The sequence below is a fragment of the Microtus pennsylvanicus genome, chromosome 6, assembly GCF_037038515.1.
Source record: "Microtus pennsylvanicus isolate mMicPen1 chromosome 6, mMicPen1.hap1, whole genome shotgun sequence".
NCBI classification, from domain to species: Eukaryota; Metazoa; Chordata; class Mammalia; order Rodentia; family Cricetidae; genus Microtus; species Microtus pennsylvanicus.
In genome coordinates, this window is record NC_134584.1 from 71,629,043 (window position 1) to 71,652,251 (window position 23,209).

Here is a 23,209-nt window from a genome sequence, read left to right on the forward strand (position 1 = left end):
ACACTAGACTACAAAATACACACTAAGAATAGTTGGCAGTGAAAGAGCCTTACAGCTGCCATGTCGACACACTCATCAGTTTTTTGGTTAATCGTGTTTAGTTACCTCTATGTTAAGAAGAACAATGCTGATGGCTAGAGTCTGTACACAAGACTTTACGTGCAGGGTCCCACTTATTCTCTGAACAAGCATGGATGGGGGGCATGTCTTTGTGATCTCCAGTTTGCAGATGGGATTTAGTTTCTTGGTAACTTGTTCTTCCTATGACAAACCCGTGCAGAGACAGACTTGTAGATGTCCAGTGCTCACATTTCCCTAACACCATCAGCTTTCTGCACCCATGTCTGTCTGGCATGTTGTCAACTTTCTGTAGCCAGAACGTGGTTGGCCTGGGCCTGGCCCAGGCCATGGTAGCACAACCCGGGCAGCAGCACTAGGCTAGGAAGCAGACCCTGCTGAAGAGCCACACTCCTGTACAGCATTGCCACAGGCCTAGGCATTCCATACCACCGCTGAAGCACCAGGGCACCTGCGTCTTTACCCACCCTGCAGCGTCCCTTTCCCTCCCTTGTCTCCCTCTTGCCCTTACGGTGCCTTTCTAGAATTGTCTACAAAGAAACTTCAATTCCTATGGCAGGGATGTATCTAGGGCTTAAAAAATAATGAGTTTGTTCTTCTGTGACAGTAATATAGGATTATTAAAAGCAACTGACATTTCAGAATTCTCAGGAACTCTTGAAAAAAGCCATTTATTTTACTTCTATAATTATGCTCACAGACTTTCTTTAATAAGGAAAAGTGAAGCTGTGCTCATTCTTCTTTTCCAGTTTAGTTCTTTTCTGCTAACTTTATTCGATAAATTCTAAGTGCACAAGATCTTTAGAAAAATCAAAGGCACAATTTTGTAGTTATTGTCTCTGAGTACACTTTGCTATAAAACTATTCAGAATTCTAAACATTTTAGAGATGTTTATGGGGAGCAAATTGGTCATTCTTCAACTATAAAGAGATGTTAACTTCTATTCCAATTCTACACTATTGTCACATGTTACCAATGTACAGAATCCACGCTCAGCAGTAACAGGGAAGAGAGGGTGCGTTATGGGCTCTGGAGGCTGAGGACGCCCACTTTGCTCAACCACTTTTCCTCTGAGAGCCCAGAGCTACAACTGTATTTCTGAAGGAGTGAAGATCTAGGAACATTTTCTCTGTCCTGAAGATACAATTTGCATGCGTTAGGAAGACAATAGAGGAGAAAAGGCTGTTGTGCCCCACTGATTACTGACACACCAAAGGGCACCATTGTGGCCCCTCCCCTGCAGCATGGATCTCTCTAAGTGCAGCAGACATAAGCACTCACTCTATCGCCATCAGGGGAGGAGAGAGTGGGCCTGCCAGGGAGACACAGAAGCAGTAATGTTTGTTCTTTGATCTGGAAGCCAAGCCCACATTTGCCTTTAGGGAAAAAAAGGAAATTTAGATATTAAAATTATCAATAAAATGTTCTTGGGTTCACCTTCTTATTTAGCTTCTTTAGGTTCACCAATTGTAGTCTCCGTGACCCTTATTTATGGCTAGAAACCAATTATGAGTGAGTACGTCCCATGTTCATCTTTTTGGGTCTGGGATACCTCACTCAGGATAGTGTTTTCTATTTCCATCCATTTGCATGCAAAATTCGAGAAGTCATTGTTTTTTACCGCAGCGTAGTACTCTAATGTGTATATATTCCATACTTTCTTCATCCATTCTTCCATTAAAGGGCGTCTTGATTATTTCCAGGTTCTGGCTATTACAAATAATACTGCTATGAACATAGTTGAGCAAATGCTTTTGTCATATGATAGGGCATCTCTTGGGTATATTCCCAAGAGTGGTATTGCTGGGTCCAGGGGTAGGTTGATCCCGAATTTCCTGAGAAACTGAAACACTGATTTCCATAGTGGTTGCACAAGATTGCATTCCCACCAGCAATGGATGAGGGTACCCCTTCCTCCACAGCCTCTCCAGCAAAGGCTATCCTTGGTGTTTTTGACTTTAGCCATTCTGACAGGTGTAAGATGATATCTCAAAGTTGTTTTGATTTGCACGGAAGCACAATTCTTAGTTAAGGGATCCACCTTAGGGTTGGCAAGAGACTTGACCCTAGAGTGGCTCCCAGGAGCCCATGGTGATGTCCCCAGTTAGTCCCTTGGGCAGCTGAAGATAGGGAACCTGAAATGACCCTATCCTATAGCAATACTGATGAATATCTTGCATATCACCATAGAACCTTCATCTGGTGATGGATGGAGATAGAGACAGAGACCCACATTGGAGCACTGGACTGAGCTCCCAAGGTCCCAATGAGGAGCCGAAGGAGGGAGAAGAGGAGCAAGGAAGTCAGGACCACGAGGGGTGCACCCACCCACTGAGACAATGGGGCTGATCTATTGAGAGCTCACCAAGGCCAGCTGGACTGTGACTGAAAAAGCATGGGATAAAACCGGACTCTCTGAACATGGCGAACAATGAGGACTGATGAGAAGCCAAGGACAATGGCAGGGGGTTTTGACCCTACTTCATGTTCTGGCTTTGTGGGAGCCTAGCCAGTTTGGATGTTCACCTTCCTAGACATGGACGGAGGGGGGCGGACCTTGGACTTTCCACAGGGCAGGGAACCCTGACTGCTCTTTGGACTGGAGAGGGAGGGGGAGAGAAGTTTGGGGGAGGGGTAGAGGGTAGGAGGAGGGGGAGGGAAATGGGAGGCTGGGAGGAGGCGGATACTTTTTTTTCCTTTTCTCAATAAAAAAAGAATAAAAATAAGTATCTGTTTTGTAAAATAAATAAATAAATAAAATGTTCTTGGGATCGAAATTTTCATCTGATGTTCAGGGACCTTTTCATTTGCACAAAAGGACTATGATCTATTTCTGACACGTGCGTATAACTAACCTGTTTCTCTCCGTAATTCTTGCAGGAAACTCAGAGATTGTGTGTTTCCCAGGGAATACCAAGGCTGAGTAAATGAGGGCTGGCTCCTAGCTAGTGAAGCTACATAAGAACAGTCAAGATTCCTTTTATTTTATTATTTTTCCTTCCATTTAGAAAACGGGTAGCTTGGGCTAGAGAAATAACTCAGTGACTAAGAATGCTAGCTGCTCTTGCAAGGAACCTGAGTTCAGTTCTCAACACTCATGTGTGCATCCAAACATACAGATATACACGTGCATACATGTAATTTAAAAATGTGAGCCACCAGTCTTAAAGCCACGCCAAATGAAGTTCTTGAGTTGGAAGCTGTTATTCCAGTCTAGTGGACGTCTGAAAGGACTCATGTTTTATGATGTGTCTTGTCATTTGATTTTAGGTCTTGGCAGTGGATTAGAGTTGGAGGAATAATTCAGTATTCAGGGGAGCACAGCCTGACTGTACACATGCAGAGAATCCAAGACCTGAGGAATCCTGGGGATGGTGCTATATTTGTGGAGCAACCATGCAGCTGATGACTGCCTTACTGAAGCGTGAGCCACTCCAGGAGAGCAAGCCTGAGAGCAGGTGATCTCTCACTGGGGTCAGGACATTTTCCAGCTGTCCCTTACATCGTAGTTACGTTTATTTACCAGTTAACATTGTACATGGCAATGGGCACAGTGGCTCTCTGCTTGTCCATATGTGCCTGCAAATAGTTATTGACAGTATGGTGTTGACGTGTGGGAATATGTATGTGCTTCTTAGGAAATCTGATTCAGTAATGATTCTCAAACTTTAAACTAGCAGAATCAGCCAAAGGGCTTTTAAAAATACAGGTGAATGGGCTTTCTTTCCAGATAGTGTGATCCGTGGGCCAGGAAAAGGGAAATTTGTTCTGAATGATTCTGATGTTACGGCTGCACTGAAAACCATCGCTGTGTGGGGACAACTTTTCTCAGACAGCTCAGAAGGGGGCTATTTTATAAAATATTTTATCTTATATGTATTTTGTAAAACCATCCAATTAAATGAGTAAAATATACTTCAAAAATCAAAGAAGATTGAATGTGATTCCTCATTGTACAAGAATCAAGAGAGAAAGGTACACTCCCCCTAGGTCAGCTCAGGGAGATATAGGTGCTTCAAGTAACCTAATCAAGGTAGTCACCTCAGGCATGGCCAGAGGATCCCCTGGTTCAGAAGATACCTAACCAAGACAGTCCCTCACATGGCCAGAGGCTCTCCTGGTACAGATGATACTGGTCTTGAGTATTCTTTGGTCAAGGTCAACCATTTTAAATAAAACAACAGTTCATGTGATAGCCTGGTCACCTGAAACTGTTGGACTGTCATTGCTTTGCACATATACCAGCTCTTACAGTGTTGTTACTGTGGTCTTTACACAGACCAGGCTGACGCTCTCTCTTCTTCCTGAATAGCTGTGTTTGGGATGAAAATTCAGTGGATTTTGTCCTTATCCAAGGTCTGCCAATACAATTAAAATAATGAAACAGGATGGCAACCTTGGGGCTTCTTGAACAGATGCCACGGGCACCACAGGCTTCCTTTTCACCTTGAGATTTCTTTCAGTGGCATGTAGATGGGGGGACTGCATTAGACATGGTTTAGAAAGGGTTCCTATTTTCTGTATTTTCTCAACACTCACCCTAGCATTGGGGAATCATGTTCTCTTGCTTAAAGAAAGCATGACTCTCTATTCTCCTGGAAAACTAATAAGGTGATATGTCAACAATATCACTAAGCAACATATGGCAAAATGAAGGTTCACAGAATCCCCTGTGCTAGGAAGCTGTTATCTTTGGGATTCTCTAAGGTGATGATTGTTTACCTGGACTCTGTGAGAGATGAAGCCTTACAGTGGCTACTTTGTCTGCTCTATGTAGACTCTGTCATTTTGTCCTGTTGCTATATATATAACAGTGTTCTGTGAAACTGAACGACTCGATCCTTAAGCAGGAAGGTTAACAACTCAAAGTAGCCTCCGAAGGCTCTGAAACTGACCAGATCCAGTAGCTATCCCTCCCCCAAGTAAGCAGTAACTTTAGTTGGGTCACTCTCAGACAAGCCAAACTGCAAAGATGTGGGGTGTTTATTCAGTACTTCAGCTGCTCAGGACACATTCATTCAGAGTTATCTCCACTTATCACAAATTAGGTTTTCTATTAAAAATTATGGTTTACATAAACTGTTACCTCAGCATTTTATCCCACTCAGTGATGTAACCAAAAAGAAAACATTTGGATGTTAAATTAAGCCAATCTAAGTAAGTAATTTAGGTTTTCCAAATATTTTTATTAGGAGGAATAATCAGAAATATTTAGAGTGTTTATGTGAACCTAAAAGTTATTTCATAATTAATTTTGGTTGGTTAATATTATTTATTATTATATTATATTGACATATGAATTAATATTAATTATAATAATAACTTTGAATCTGGATCTACAGTCTTAAAACAGAAGAGTTTCTCAAGGACAGACTAGTAGCATATCTTTTGTTCTTCACCTTATCTTAGTAACCTAGATACTAACTAGTTCAGTGCAACTATTCCCCTTTAAACACTTTTTTTTTGTGTGCATGTGTGTGTGTGTGCACGCGCACATGTGTGCACCTAACTGCCTATTCTAAATTTATATGTGTCTATTAATTTCAAGACCAATCAAATCATGAGGTTTCATAGCAGAAGAATGTTAGTATGTGGTCTAGAGACTGGTCTTATGATATTTTGGTGAAGAAAGCAACTGCCTTTTGTCTTTGTCTGAAGAGTCTGTCTGAGGCTAAAATGAAGAGTTTGGATTAATTCCGTTGGCAGAGGAAATCTCAAAATAGCCATATATATATATATATATATATATATATATATATATATATATATACACTCTGTCCTGTGGTTATTAGTGGCATCTCTAATGAAAATGTATAATGAAAAGGAGCAAGCTGAGCTGAACAGGGTAAATTACAAACTGTAAAGTCTGAGGAGAAAAAGGAAGTAGAATGGTGATAAGTCCTCTGTTCAAAGAGATAAACAGATTAAGAAATGAAATAATGGGAGTGGTGACCTCAGGGCAAGATCCTACCCAGTTAAGCTTCCCATTTGTGGAAAGGAATTAGAGAAAAACTTAAACCTGGGTGTGGTGATACAAGCTGTTAATCCTAGCACCCAGAAGGCAGAGACTTTGGAGCACTGAGTTTGAAGACAACCTCTCCCACAGAGCAAATTCAAGGACAGCCTACTTTAGGAAGTGAAGGTAACAATCAAAGACAGAAAGCTGGTGAAGGTGTAGTTGAATGAGGGAGCCATGTTCCAGCCTGGGCAAGTAAAAGAGCAGTTTCAGCCTTGTCTCTCTGGCTTTGGAATGGAGGATAGAAAAAAAGGGCTGTGAAATTTCCCTCAGCACCTAAGAAAAGCTGCAGAGGCCACATATGTCAGTGTGTCCCTGAATGGAGGCCTAGAGAGACCATTGTATGAAGCTGTCAAGAGACATCTAACTCAAGTTGTTTCAAATATTATGGGCTTGGTTATTGCTTATTTGAAAGCATATAATAAAGCTGATATGCTTCTTTTGGCTCTATTCTTTCTCTGAATTTAAATTAAATTAGTTCCAACTAGAATCAATGCCTTCTCTTGAAATAATCTTAATAGATCTGTAATATTGTAATAGTCTCTCTTGTCCCTTTAAGAGACAAGTCCTGCCTACTCCCTCCCCTGATCCTCCTTCTGCTTGAGCTCTCTCTTTTTTTTCTATCTCTCTTCTGATGAGGCAGCTTCTGCCTCTCTCCCTTCTCCCCACTTCTCCCCTTCCCCCATATTTGCTTCTCTCTCTCTCTCTCTCTCTATCTGCCACCCTCTCTCTTTCTGCATCTCTCCCTTCTCCCCACTTCTCCTTTTCTCCCCTCTTTGTTTCTCTCTCTCTCTCTCTCTCTTTCTCTCTCTCTCTCTCTCTCTGCCTCTCTCTCTGCTCTTCCCAAATCTCCCCTTCTCTCCTTTTCCCTTACCCCTCCACAACCCACTAAATAAATATCCAACTTTACTCTGCATGGCATGCCTAATAGGTCTCTGTCTCTCACCTGCTGCACAGCTCCCTGCCTGGGATCAGCTGCCTTTGTGGCCTGTTGTGGTCTTGGGACTGCTGGCCCTCATGGCCTACGGCAGCATTTTACTTATTCCACAACATATATTACTTAGGTTTGGATGCATCACATATCTAGATCAAAACTGCAAATTTATTCTTATTTGGGATGCTGTGCCAACTGATCTTCAAGTTTTTATGGAAAGAATATTTTATGTATACTTTCTGTTACCCAATTTTAGGTAATATAGAGTTAATTCCTAAGAGCATTTCTTCATAGACAAAATATACTAAAATCTATGTTTCCACCAAGAAGAAGCATACTTCTTAAGATGGAAAACCACACCTACAAGCTACTATGTCCAGGAAAATCCAATGACAATGTCTTCTAGGGAGAACTCCATGACGTGTTTTTCAAATGAAGTAAGCTTTAAAACCCCCCTTTCTTAACAACAGCTAAATTAAATTATAGTTATTCAAACTTAAGTCAATGTTTAATCAAATATTGTTTCACAAATACATTATTGGCAAAGGCTAGGCATTGAATGATGGATATATGGTAGATATATTTATTACTTATAAACAGTCAAATATTTCAGATGGCACTTTTTTTTAGTCTTTCACAATTCATGAAAATGGAGGTATTTGCAGGATGTCAACAAAATTTGGCATAAAAATTGATCTTCCCTTTCACTTTGTTATAATTAAGACCCTAAAGAAATGAATTAACTCCATACATAGCACTGTAAGAGAAGCCTGGGGAAGAGACACTGGACCCTTTTCTATGGCTCAGATTAAATAATTATGAAACCGGCGCAAAATATTCCTGGAATGGCACTTATTAAATTCTTATGGTTTAGCAACTATTTGGCCAATTTTACTAATATGCAACCAAGGGGTCTTTATGTATACCAGGTAGTATGTTTTCTATCTATAAATAAATAAAGCATTAAAAAAGAATCGGCTAGATGTCTAGGAGTGAACCATGACTACTGTGGATAAACACCAAATAAAGCAGCTTGCTGTTGGAAGGGCTGCTTTGGCTCACTGTTTCAGAGGTGTGTTCACTGCATGTGGTAGCAAACAGAACTGTGGATGAGGAAAGAACCATGGTGGGGGAACAGGCAGGAAAGCAAGAGGCTTATCTTTCAAGGTCATCAGGAGAAAAAAAGTAAAAAATGTGCCCAGCACAATTGATACCCATGCTATAGCATGCCCAGGTAACACAGAGAAAGTAAGAAGTGTGGCCAGGACAATCGAGAGTACACACTATAAGATGTCCCAGTAACCAAGTTCCTGCAACTCTGAAAGTTTCGACTGCTTCTCAGGACATCAAACTGATTCTATCAGTTTAATACATTGACCAAATCACTGCTCTCATGACCCAATCACATGGCAATCGCTCCCCTCTGAACCTTACACTGGGGTTCCAAGCAAGAAACATAAGCACCCCACTTGGGTGCAGTCACATAGGCTTATATCCCCAGCAATCAGAAGGCTAAAGAAAGATTTTGATTTCAGAGCCAGCCTACTGGCTGTACTGGCAAGTACTACATAGTAGGACATATCTCAAAAACAACTTTAAAAACAAAAGTCTTCCAGTAAATAACAACAACAACAAAGCAACACACATGAGTCTTCTGGTCATGCTTATCCAAACCATAGCTGTATGTTCTAATCATAATAATATCCATTTTCATAAACATTATTCATATTGTTTGCATATATGCACACACACATACATATATGAATTAAGATCACAGACAAAGAAATCCTGTCATTTGCAGCAACATAAATGGGACCAAAAGTTATTTGGTTAAGTTAAACAGTCTGGCTGTGTTCTTACTTGTGAATACCACTAAGTTAACTTGTAGAAATATAAATGGAATGAAGTTGTGGTGGCTAAACACTGCGACAGGCAAAGGACAGGAGGAACAAGAACAAGAGGGACCAGAGACAGAATGGAGGATACACCCTTGCCCCTATTACTAGTTAGAACAACCTATGATTTATTTCAAAATAGCAAGAATATTAAATTCCCAACACAGAAGGTGATTACTGAAAGAGGTGGAAATTATTATCTTGACTTATTTGTCACACATTGTATAAATATATTGATTATCATGGTTACTGCATAGAAATGTACAAGTAAAATATTAAAAAAAAAACATGATCATTCTGAAAATTTTTGCAATGGTAGCGCCCTGGTTAAAGGAACAACATCAATGTGTATGTAAATGATCATTTCTCTAACAGATAAAGTGCACTTATATCTGATTCTCACCACTTGTAAGAAACTTTAAAAGAAAGTTGACTTGCAATACATTTAAATTATTGTCGTAGCCCAAAACACAACATGGCATGTCCTGATTAGCAAAGCTCATTAAAAGTTGGATTCTAAGGATACCAGGGAAATTCACCCAGAGGAACCCGCTCTGTTGGCATAGAAAGAAGAATCTATACAATGTGTTAGCCCCTTCGGTGTTAGTGATTAAACTCCAAACCCTCATGCCTGCAGAGCGCGTGCTATTCCACTTAGCTATATTCCCAACCCTATGATGCTTAATTTTCTGATGCATTTTAGTGAGATTAAGATTTGTTTTAGAAAGCATTAGTATGTTCATTACCTATGAAATTTGAATTGTTTTGATAGTAAAATAGAGTACTGTTAATAATTATTCCAGTCAATAGTTACAAAACACAAACTTCTCCAGGTGAGATGTAGCCATTCTGACATGAGGACAATTCCCAAGCTTCAAAGCCAAGTCTGGAGGCCAAATTGTGAAGGTATGTGCTATGACAGCGGTACCCTTACAGCCAGGCCTCTTGGGAGTCAAAGAAACTTAGTAAGTTCTAAGCATCCTCCTTTATGCCTGATGTCCAGTAGGCATAGACCCACACCTTGCCCACTCAAACAATCCTCTCTTTAAGAACTGTCACAGATAAATTCTAGCGTTGAATCTGTTGACTGGCCTTCTACCTTGGAAAAGGACTTGTTTTTAATTACAATGCTGAATGTTTTAGTCTTATTTCGTTGAATTTCTTTTCTAGGGGAGAAAGAGTTGACTCTTCTTACAGCTGCCAGTGTTGAGCTGGTGCAGTTTCTCAATTAGTGATTATAAATTAAGATTAATAGATGCTTAACTTCCACATCCATACCCATATATCAGGTTTCTATTGTTCTTGCTCCACCCTAAGAACATGGCTTTCCGTACGCTTAGAAATTTTGTTTAGCAGAGGTATAAGATTAAGGGCAGAATCAAGCAGCTTCAGGTGCCCTGATAGAGAACTCTAGACCCGCAAAAAATTAGGAACTTATGAAAATATTACAAATAAATAAACAACTCTATTTTGTTTATTTAAATTTATTCCTAATGTACAATGAGAAGAAATACCTTTCTAATGCTGTGATACATTAATACCTGTTCCTCATGTTGTGGTAACCCCTAACCATAAGATTATTTTGCTGCTACTTCATATTATAATTTTGCTACTGTTATGAATCACAATGTAAATATCTGATATTTAGGATATTTGACATTCAATCCCTGTGAAAGGTCATTGGATTCCCCAAAGGGGTCAAGACCCACATGTTGAGAGACACTACTGTATTAAGTTCACCTGGATTTCCCCATAACACATATGTGTTGATCCCTAGTATGTCCAGTATGACCTCACTTGGAAATACGGTGCTAGAAAGTCTAACTGAGCTCAGGCCTTGCAAGGAGGCCATCCTGGAGTTAGGGTGAATCTGAGGATTTTAACGTTCTAAGAGAAAGGGGAGGAAGACATGGTAGGTGAGGGCACAGTGAGGAAACCATGTAAGGATGGAGTCAGAGATTGGGGGATGTCCCTGCAAACCAAGGATTACTTGGGGCCACAGAAGCAACAAGCTGAAAACTGCAATTATTTCTTAGAACACCCAAAGAGAGTGTGCCTTGCTATAGCATGGTTTTTAAATTCTTGGCTCCAAAAACTCTGAGCTAATGCGTTTCTGTCTTTCTGGCCTTTTGCGTGACTATCTATTACAGCTTCTAGGAAACCAATATACACTCCATGGTTCAAAGTGCAGGAAATGAAAGAGAAGGGAATTGCTATTACCAGACACATCTATTCCAATTCCTCTTAATTTACACATAGTACAGCAGCCTGCTTAGCACACATCACAGTCAAACTATGCTAGATAAGAGTAAGGATGTTTCAGCCAAAAGGTTTATCTCCTGAAAAGTCCAACTTAATTGAAATATAAATGGTGTCTTTCTGAAAGCTGGATGGGAGGGACTGCAAGATAAAGTGATAACTGAATTTTAATGAACAATAAATACTTTTAGTATTAGCATGCTTGAAATATTACTTGAAAGCTGTCCATGCATGAACAAAAGACACTACATTATTTACATGAGATTAGCCTATATTCTGCTCACTGAACCTAAACCTTGTCCTTAGAGGAGAAAGTTTGCACATCTCATTCAAAACTATACAGCTAATAAAACATGGAACTTCGCTCTCCACTTAGGTGTATAGGGCTCTCAGGATTCTAATACTCTCTGTAGTTCATAAGGAAGAGATAAGAAAACTTGGGAAAGGGGAGAAATGCCATAAGAAGTCGACTTGTTCTGCTTTCTTCCTTTCTTTTTTCCCATTTTACTCAGCTCCATGTTTCAAATCATCCCAAGTCATGGTGGGCATTCCTCTAACCTTTCTATCATCTATTCTTTTCCTTCTCTGTTTTCAGGTAAAATGAAAGTTCAAGGGACTTGAGAGACAGTGCAGTGGTTACAAGTACTGACTTCTCTTCCAGAGAACCAGGATTCTATTCCCAACACAAGTATGGCAGTTACCAATAGTCTGTACTCCAATTCCATGGAGATCCGATGCCCTCATTTGTCCTCTCCAGTCACTACACATAAGTGGTACACATACATGCAAGCAAATAATCCTAATACATTTTTAAAAAATTCAAACTCAAGCCCTAATCAAAGTCATATTCCTACATAACTCCAGTGCTTTCTAGTTGCCTTTTGACTTAAATTCTCTAAGTCCAGTTAGTTGTCCTACCAGTTAGTTGAAATATATTACAAATCTAACATAACCTGACACTACCTAGTCAAATGTCAAATTTTCTGTTTTTCAAGACAGCTAATCACAAACTTAACTCAGTTTTTTCTTCTACCGAAAACAAAGCAAAACAAACAAAAAACCTTATCATTGGGGCAGTAAAGATGGCTCCGCTGTTGAAATGGTTTGTTAGATTTTTTTTATCAACTTGACTCAACTTAGGGTCATCTGAGAAGAGAAAATTTCAATTAAGATGCATGCAAATCTATAGGCCATTTTCTTAGTTACCCTTCAAGTGGCAGCACCACCTATTCAGGGGATGCTAGGCTGTGTAAGAAAGCAGGCTGAGCAAACCTTAGAAAGAAAGCCCGTAAGGAGCATTCCTCCTTGGTCTCCTATTCAGTTCATGCTTGAATTCCTGCTTTGGTTTTTCCCAGTGGAGGGCTTGGATTGAGTCATACAATCAAATAATCCCTTTTCTCTCCAAATTGCTTTTGGTCACGGTCTTTATCACAACAGGTGGCAAATAGGACAGCAATTATAAGAACTTGCTGCTTTCAAGGAGAACCACAGTTCAATCCCTAGCACTCACATCAGGCCTTTATACTGTCTAATTCCAGCTCCGGGGCATAATCCCCTGCATGAACCCCCTTGATGAACTTTCAGACACACACAAATGCACGTGCACACACACACACACACATGTGTCACACATGTGTACATACATAAAACAATTTCCAAGAGCAAAACTAGCTAGGTTAGGTTGAAATTAACATCTCAACTACACGGTATATTCTTCTTGCCTGCTAAGTAATATTTCCTTAAATACATAGTCTGCCTGTTGTCCTGAAAACTGTGCCATGCTTCTATCTGAGAATAATTTGCCACTATCAGAAAAACAGTGCTGTTTCCACATGAAATCCAGACTGGAAGCTGTGGTAAAGTAGGGTACATGGGACAAGAGACTCTGGATTTAGATGTGAGTTTAGTATATTTCATATGCTGCTCAAGACAGGGTAATGGACTAAATGCTAGCACACATGATACATGTTTGAAAATTTAATAATGAAATCCATCATTCTGTACAATGCATATACATGAATAATTCTAGAAAGAGGGATAGGAGAAAGATGACACAGTGTCTTAGGGGAAGAACAAAGCCTACTATGCTCAAGCAAATGGCTTCCTAAGATGACACAGTTTTCCAAGATTATATACTTATAAGCATGTTGAGCCTCGACACAATTGGCCACAGTCATGGTGTACATTAGCACATGGCATGTGAAGCATGAGCTGCCTGCATATCTTATGACTGCCAGTGGTGACTGCCTATAACTGTAACTTGGCCAGGAAAGTCTCTTCCTCAGCTATACCCTGAAATACTCTGCTTCACATCATAATTTTCATATACAACTTTAGCATAATTTCTGCCTGGGATTGTTATAACCGTGGTATCCTTAAATGGTAGCTTTGTACCCAAGGAAAGCTATCTTCCTCTCCCTCCTACCCACGCATCCAGTCATTGGTTTCCCATGGAGGTATATATCGGCTTCTTCCTATGTTCGCACATTATCCCAACCTAAACACTCCTGTTGATTGTCTCAACTGTAGTCAATAATGCTTCTTTGAAGTGGCCTCTGTGTTTTGACACTCTGCTAGCAATTTTTTGAGTACTTCTTGACTTTTTGTCATGCAAAATGTCCCAATTCATCTTGTACTTTCCCTACCCAGGTCTGTAATCATTAATTTCTCAAAAATCCTGATCACTTCAGTAGGATAATTGTATTTAGAAACCAAGATTTGGACCCTTAGTATGTTAATTACTATGTTATTACATCTGTCACTGTTCCTAGCCCCACAGAGACAGATTCAAAGCAGACATATTTATCCATGTGTATTTCTATCTATCTCAATAGATAGATAGATAACAGTTCAAACTGATATCTGTGACATCTGAGAACTTAGTCTAGATTATCCCTATTATATACTTACACATCATTTTTTCAAAAGTAAGAAATTTGGGTCTCAGAATCTGCAGTATATTTACTTGTTTGCTAGCTAGATCTTAGCGTACTTATTAAGTACTTTCAAAATTAATAGTCATGCTCTAAATTGTAATATTTCTGCATAGTTCTCTTTGTGTTGATTTTAATGGCATACCATCTAGAAAGAACAATACTGAAAGAAGAATTCACTTGGAGAAATGTTACTTGTAACATGTGGGTTGTATGGTGGTACATACCTTTAATCCCAATGCCTGGGAGGCAGAGACAGTCAGATCTCTGTGAGTTCAAGGATAGCCTGGTCTACAGAGGGAGTTCCAGGACAAAGGTACACAGAGAACCTGTCTCAAAAAGCTAAAAGTTAAAAGTAAAAATAAAGAAATAGACTTTAAAATAAAGGCACATAAATATGGAAAACACATAGAGAATCTGGATACGGTATGTTATGATGCTCTCTTTGAATTGTTTGAAAGCTGAGGAAGGAGCAACAGCTACTAAAAGATATTTACTTATAAATGCTGCTAAATTAATCCAAAATATGTATTTTGAAAATACCTTGACTTCAAAATTGAAGTCAAAAGGTATGTTACTTTGGAGAAGAGATTTTCTTTTGTTTCCACAGAAAATGAGAGGCTGTGGATTCATTCTGAGCTAAGAAAAATCAGGTTTGATCAAGGAAGACCACCTGAGAAATCTCCAGTAGAAACAGATGGCTCAGATGCCAAAGTTCTATGTCCAGAACAGATTCAAAACTGCTGCCTGAGATGATCAAGACTCACAGGATACTCCAGTCAGGACTTGGTTGTAACTCTAAGTTTTCTTTAGGTCCCCATAAGATTATCAGCACCCCCAACCAGCCAGAAGTAGCCTGGAATACTATGCCCACATTCCCAAAAAATGGACTATGGATATTTTCCTTTGATTAAAAAAAAAGAGGGGGAAGTGGTGTGGAAGAATTGTCTGTATTATGTCAATAATGTTTTAAATAAACACTAATTGACCAGGCAGGAAGTATAAGGAGAGTTGGGGTAATGACAACAGGAGAATTCTGGGAAGAAGGAAGCCCATTCCTCTCCAGTCCTGCCAAGAACACTGAAGAAGCAGGATGTGACCTGCCTCGCTGAAAAAGGTACTGAGCCATATAGCTAACATAGATAAGAATAATGTGTTGATATAAGTTATAAGAGTTAGCAAGAAGCCTGAGCTAATGGGCCAATCAGTTTATCATTAATATAGACCTCTGTGTGATTTTCTTTGGAGCCAAATGGCTGTGGGAACCAATAAGCCCAGCCACCATGTTACAGTTACTGTCACTTTACCTATTCACTCTCACCGCATTCTCAGCACTTGTTCTCACCTCTAATCAGAATGCCACGAATTTCATTAGGGTCTGATGGAGAAGGGTCATCTTTCTATCTGTTGTTTCATTGGTTAATTAATAAAGAAAACTGCTTGGCCTTTGATAGGACAGAAAATTAGGTAGGCAAAGAAAACAGAACAGAATGCTGGGAGAAAGAAGCCGAGTCAGGCAGTCGCCATGATTCTCCTCTCCTAAGCAGACGCAGGTTAAGAATCTCCCTGGTAAGCCACCAGCTCATGGTGCTACACAGATTATTATTATTAATAATTATAATTATTATATTAGAAATGGGTTAATCAAGATGTGAGAATTAGCTAATAAGAGGCTAGAACTAATGGGCCAAGCAGTGTTTAAAAGAATACAATTTGTGTGTTGTTATTTCGGGTAAAGCTAGCTGTGCAGGAGCCAGGCAACCGGGCAGCAGGAATGCAGCCTGCTGCTCCTACTACAAGGGTCTAACTTTCTCTCTGTGTATTCTTTTGCAGAAATTAGCAGACTACCTGATTTATTATAGCTCTTCACTTCTTACAAGAAAAATTGCTTTCTACTGATTCCCTTTTGAACTTTGGTTACATGAACCTAACAATTTATCTTGTCAATTTTTCCATATTAACTTCTAGACATTTTTCTTACTCTACTCCCCACCCCCTACTATTTTTTCTCACAATTACAGGCTATGCTCTTGCATGGATGATATATAGTTTTTTTTAACTATTTACCTGTCTTTGGGTAGTTATATTGTTTCAATAATTACATAACTATAAACAATGATACAACCCGTACCTATTTATATAGGTGTTTAACAATGTTGGGAACAGACCTGGGATTAAAAGTTTGATATTGCTTCTTGGTTTAATTGTATTTTAAATCAAATGAGTCAATTTAATTTGAGATCACATTGAATAATAAAAATATTCTGTTAAATGATGTTAACTGCATGCTATTTGTCTTTATTTGTTTCTTTATTCTGAGATGGTCTAATTCAATAACCATTTTTTTTTAGCTTTCAGAACAGACATTTGATTCTGAGAAGCTTCCTTTGTCTGCTTAAATTTAACATTTTTCTCACTATCCATTCATTAAAAATGTTATGGCATGTATTAGTTTTTGATTAAAACTAAATCCATGTTTAAATTTGTAGTTATGAAAATTCATTAATGCATTAAATAATTCATCATTTAGAGACAAAGTACAGAAATGATAACTTGCATTCTTAATCTTGTTTCTTTGACATTCTTTGTAGTGAGGTGCAGAGGCAAACACATCACACAGTCAGGAGGCTGTCTGTATCCAGAGATGGTCTGGTGTAGGCGTAGGGAACATCCTTCCTCCTGATGGAAGGTATACATCTCTACTTAGCATCCTGAAGGTATGGCTTCCCACTAACTCTTGCAGAACAGATACTGGATGCTCTCTTAGGATTCTGCCCAGTCTACTGAAACTCATTCCATGAGTATGCCTCTACTCTGGGTCTAGAAAGCTCTTGTGTGTCCCAGACTAATTCATGAAGAGATTGCTCAAGCATTTGGAATCTGAGAACTAAAAAGTACTGACTGCCTTTTCCCCTTGGACTGCCTACAAATTTCTGTATACTCCACTAGGAAGTAAGCAGTCAACCAAGGTTCAGACAGCTGCTGATTGAGGGTATCCAAGTTTTGAGGAGATGGTATTCTTGGATAACACAATATTAGCAGATTAAACTGAATGACTCCGAGTAAGAAAATATTTTCTACCAAAAGTCAACTTCTGACACAGCTGTGTATATGTATTGTCACCTATCTAAAGATATGTCTATGTAAATGCATGCCTTATTTGTGTAAATGTATGATCACCTAAACAGATATTTGTGTAACCTAATTAAATATAGACTCACTTACATAAATGTAGGTTTCACCTGTGTACACTTTACCCATGTAAATGTCATCACTAATGCAAATGCATGCCATATTAATGTAACTGTATACACACACACACACACACACATATATATATATATATATATATATATAAATGTATGACCACCTATGTCTTACCTACATAAATGTATGCCTCACTTATTTAAAAATATGCCTCACCCATACGAATTTATGTTCACCTGTGTGAATGTATCCTCAACTATGTACCTATGCCTCAGTTATGTAAATGTGTACCTTATCCATACTATGCATCCATCACCTTTGTAAATATATGTCCACATGTGCACATGCATATCTCACTTATATAAATGTACACCCAACTACGCATAAGTATATCTCACCTATTTGAATGTGTGCTCACCTCCAAACCTGTATACCTTAATATAATATATGAATGCATGTCTCACCTGTCACTGATACCATGCACTGAGAAATCAGTATTGTAAGAGTTTTGTGGAAACCTCACCAGCTGGGTCAGAATTGCGGAATCTGTATCTTCCACTTTAGAGTAGTCAAGTCACATAGTAAAGTGTGTCTCTGAATCCAAAGTTAAAGAAAACGAAATCTGCAACAAGCACACAGAAAAAGCTTTGAGAGGACAGTGTTCTGAAAGGTTTACCTCCTCGGTCCCGGGCAGCTAAACTTTGACCCCTTCTCAGTGTGATGTCCAACTGATACATTCCGGGATCAGCCAAAGGGACATCTGCATTACTGTTTCCAACTGTATTTATTTTCTGAAAAATAAGAAATATACAAAATGCTAAGTTTATTTCCTTTGGTCTAATTTCTCCAATGGGAGACTGCATGCTGTTTAAAATGAATTATGAGAATTGTCTAATAAAATCAATCATCACAAACAGTTTTCTGAAGACTTAAAATTCATGAGTTTTTAAATTAGAAATAAAAGAATGGCAGCAATATAAATACCTTATTTTAACTCTGTTTAGTTAGCAATTTAAGTATTAGAAACATTGTTTATAATGTAATGACTATATAATTCATTTAAGAAAAATTAACATAGAAATAGTGTGATGTAAAAAACACAGTGAACGATGAAGAGAAAAGATGTGCAAAAGAAGCTGACATACATAACTTAAAATTGAAAGGATTTATTCAGATGACTGTATTGACTCATTCATTTATGCAAATATCTCTTACTGATGAATTACATAATTCTATTTCAGACTCAACATAAAATATGATATAATATATAGAAATAAATTCTCCCAGCATTTTGACAGCATTTGCAAGAAACAAATTCTCAGTGGGGCTCAATTCTAACGCTTCCTTCTTTGGATCAAAGTGCTCATGGTATTTATTGATCCACAGACTTCAGCAGTGCTGCCTGATGGAATGTTTTAAAGAACAATGCAATAAAAATGCACAGGCCACATTTTTTTTAGTTTTCGCTAGCTTCTATACAGCAGGAGAACTTACTTTCTCCCCAGGTTTGAGACTATTCAAGATTCTCATTTCTTTTCTGGTTCATTGTAAAACTTGCACAGGTAAGAAAGAACAGAAATGAGCAATCTGGCTCCTGGCACCCCAATTAACAGGAAAGGCAATTATCCAGCAGAGTCAAGAAAACTTTACTGAGATCTCACTCACACACCACAATGTCACCCTTCATCGAATCAGTACTTTATTTGAGGTTTTAAGATCCACATAGAAAGCTTTCCTTGTGGAGCAATTATTACTTAAGACAAGAAGCACTGTTACTTTGATTGACACTTGAACTCATTCTCTCTCCTCTGTTAACAATGAAAAGAATTCATCTTGTTCCCCATAATATTCATAAATGGTAGCTGCAGTCCCCAGGCCCCCAGGCTGGAAATTTTGAGCCATCTTTGACTTCTTCATTTGCCTCCTACTCACACCCAAATAGCTGCTAATCTCACCTGCTCTTCTGCATGAGATCCCCCACCTGCCTTTTCCTTATTCCTGTTAACACTGACACAAGCCAAGTCTACCGCCCCCCAACTGCCTTTACCTAATTCCTGCTAACACTAATACAAGCCAAGTCCAGCTCCCAACTGCCTTTCCCTTTTAATTCCTGCTAATGACAACACAAGCCAAGTCTCTCACAATAAAAACTAAGACTGGATCATGTCTCTCAACCTTCTATGATAGCTACTTTAGCTGTTTGGGATGTAACTATTTCTACCCTTCCTTACTCAAGTATCCACCAATACACATGTTGAGGCATATATTTGTCAGGTTTTCCAGTTTGAACAATGCTAGTATGTTCTAGTATATTTTCTATTATTTACAATTTATTTAAGAAAAATATCACAGAAACTTTTCTGACTGATAAATCTCTCTCTCTCTCTCTCTCTCTTTCTCTCTCTCTGTCTCTCTCTCTGTCTCTCTCTCTCTCTCTTTTCTCCTCTCCTCTCTCCCTCCCTCCATTCTCCCTTCATCCCTTCCTCCAACCCTTTGTCTTCTGTTCTCTTTCATATCACTCCTGGGCTGTATTGATGTGTAACTAAGTAATAAAGAAAATCCTATTATTTTATGGCATGTAATAGAATGACTTGATAGTCATGTAATTTTGAAATGATTGTTGCAAGTAAGTCAATTCAATACAGCTCTTACCCTGTATTATTAACCTTTTCTGTATTTTGTTTTATGATTAAGAATATTTAATACAATTTCAAATATACAATTCAATATTACTGTCATCCTTCTATAGTTTGGCCTCTATACTATTCCCTTTAAAAACTGAAAGGTTTTGTGCTTTGACTGACTTCTCCCCCTTTCCCCGAACCCTGTATATGGCAATCACTGTTTTGTTGCGAATACTTACTCCTGGTGTCTTCTGTCTTTCATCTTTGCACACATTGTATGCGGTCATTAAACTCCTGAGCAGTTAAAGCTGTTTCATTCCCTCTAACTTCTACATTTCCTAATTTCTTACCTTTTTAACACATCATGATAATCATTTTCATAGTTAAAATATTCTTACAATTTTTACTTTTATGTAGTTGTTTCAATTATTAAAAGTAAGATTTAAATAACTATGAAATGAAAACTTTTCTCTTTTAAATATATTTTATTAACTCTGAGAATTTTATGGAATGTGCTTTGATCACATTTACCCCCATTCATCTCCTAACTCCCAGATCCACTCCTCACCTCCTCATCCCTCCCATTTCCATGTCTTGTTTTTAAAATAATCTACCAAGTACAATTTGTGCGGTCCGTGTGCTCTGGGCGTGAGGCCATGCTGGAGCGTAGTTGGTAGCCAGGACTTGTAAACTCCCTTTATAATACATTAAGTTGTCAATACTTGGATCTATTTATGTTTCTCCTCTAATGTTTATTTCCATGTTTACACCAAGACATTTGCATAAAATTCTTTGAATTTTAGTACTTTAGAATATGTAGCTACTGTCAGTTTTGTTTTCTAAAGTTTCTTAAATATTGTTGCATTTTTATCTTTCTAGCTAAGCTGGGCCAGGTTGCCTGGGGTTGAACAACTTACTGTTTCCATTATCTACAGCAGTAACTTAACTTGCCTTAAGTCTGGCTTTCTTCTATATTAATAAACAATATATTGTGGCTTGAATACATAGAAAATGTTAAATATAACATCTGGAATACAGTAATCACTAAAAAACATGGGTAGTTCTTAAGTTTTATATATGAAACAAAAGTCTTAATTTCTGATCTAATCTGCATTGAATTTCTACATCAATCTGAGAAAGATTCATAATTTCATGTATTACATATTCCCGAGGGAAATATAACTTTCCCATTATTTTATGTTTTCCTTTGAATCCTTTAATAACACGATATAGTTTATCATATAGGTTCCATCTCTATATAACTAATTTCATTCCTGAATGTTCACAGGTTTTTGTCTCTATTGCAAGTGGACTATTTTTTCAATTTCCAGTTTGATCAGTTTATTTCTAATCTATTGGGCACACATTATTTTATATAGTGATTTTATTTTCTTTTATTTTTTAAGTGTTTTTGGTTGTGTACAAAAAAATATGTTCTGCATATAATGTAAATTCTGCTTCACCCTTATTTCAATGTGTGATTTGCTTAGTTTTTAATCTTGTTGCTTTTCTAAAAGAGTATTTAGAACAGAATAGATTTTGTGGACATTTCTGAATTTCATGAAATTTAATTTTTTTAATTTTTGATATTATAATATAATCATATTATCTCCCCTCCCCCATCCTCCCTCTATTCTCCCATGTTCTTCTGTGACCACTAACACATGCTCATTCAACTGAAGCTCTTTCTTCTACTCTTCATTTACTTATGTTTTAAAAGTGGGCCTCATGATGAATTTTACAAGAGATTTATACCAAATATTTGGTTGGCAATTTTTCTAATATTGAATCATCACCATATTTGAGGAGTAACTTTGACTTGACCTTGTGAGTGCATCTGCTTTAATGCATAGTGGTTCATAACCATGAGCATGTTCATAACCATGAGCATACCCCAACATATGTATGTAACAGCATAGCTGTAATCAAGCATTAATTCCCAGCCCCACACAGTGTCAAGTCGGCCATTCTAAACGTGCCTGTGACTTTTGCCCTTCATAGATTCTATTTTCCACACCAGAATAGGAGTACACATTAATTACTCTAATTGTCATCCTTCCCTCTACATTACCACTAACTTTGTTCTCCTGGTTTCTATGTTTGCCTACATAGAAAGTCCTTAAAGACAGTTGTTGGCTTTTTTGTATCGTTCTTTTCCACTACGACTTACTGTCTCAAATACTTGTCGTTTTAGATGGTGAAACTTTGAAATGAAGACCTGAGGAAATCAAGGATAAAACTGAACACAAGTTACAATGGAAGCTTCAAGAACAGATGTCTTCAAGGATACAACTGTAAAGTGAATGTAGAAAAGGATGGAGATTTATTACCAAGTTAGCTAGTAACCCGCAGACACTTTGCTCTTTCCCTCTTCTCTATGCTGTCTATGCTTGGTATCCTCTTTCCTTGAGGAACCTAAGAATGCCCTTAAGAGTCTTCCTAATACAGTGCTTCAGTTAGCTTTATAATTGATAACAATGGAATTTAAAATGGAACCCTATCCCTCAGTGAACTACATGAAAAGAAGATCAAAACATGGTGGTACTCAACCATTGAAGAACAAGACCAACTATGACAAAGGGGAAGACAATCCCAGGAAGCCTCATAGAGATGTTAGGTTCAGGGACTAAAATTTGGGTAGGATTTTGTTAAATGAGTATTTGGAAGAAGCAGGCATCAGGAAAATCAACGTGAGCTCATGACTGTGTACTTTAAAGATGGGCATCACTATTTTGAAAGAAAGAAAAATACTGGAGCGTGGTGCTACTGCAGAGATCTCAGCCCATGAATAAAAAGAAGCCTCCATGGACTTTTGGAGAGAGAAGTCATACATACAGACTGCATTTACCAAATTCTTAGTATCGGATTTTTTTTTATAACAGTGCAATTGAAGTCACAGAGCATGATCTGGTCAATGGTCAGAGAAACAGAGCTGGGTCTGAGAGATAGGGAGACGATGCAATCAACTCAATTTACCAACTGACAAGATGAGGAAAGCAGATTAAAAAAAAAGTCATGCAGAAGCTAGGGTTGAGTTCCTTGGGGGAGGGAGCAGAGTGGTGAAAAACAGAAACTAGGAAAGGAGCGTGAACAAGACCAGCACATCAGGCTCCAGCAGCTTCTCTGCCCTATGTAAGAAGGACCTCAGGGAGCTAAGTGGATCTAGAGAGGTACGGCCCCACAGATTTGCACAATGGCTTCAAGACGTGCAGGATGACTGGAAGGAAGTGACTTGTTTTATTATAAATTATCTTTTTAAAAA

At 38.3% G+C, this 23,209-nt stretch overlaps 1 protein-coding gene across 5 annotated transcripts in view; it reads right to left on the bottom strand.

The window, feature by feature from the left end:
- Nucleotides 1-23,209, bottom strand: part of Mctp1 (multiple C2 and transmembrane domain containing 1) — a 569,227-nt gene that overhangs the window by 270,052 nt on the left and 275,966 nt on the right. For 4 of the 5 annotated variants that reach the window (XM_075976418.1, XM_075976419.1, XM_075976420.1 and 1 more), the window contains exon 2: nucleotides 18,000-18,114. In XM_075976418.1, the coding sequence (XP_075832533.1) occupies nucleotides 18,000-18,114 (115 nt within the window). Of the gene's footprint in view, nucleotides 1-17,787; nucleotides 17,819-17,999; nucleotides 18,115-23,209 lie in introns of those variants that run through there. The other variant, XM_075976422.1, reaches the window with a different exon arrangement.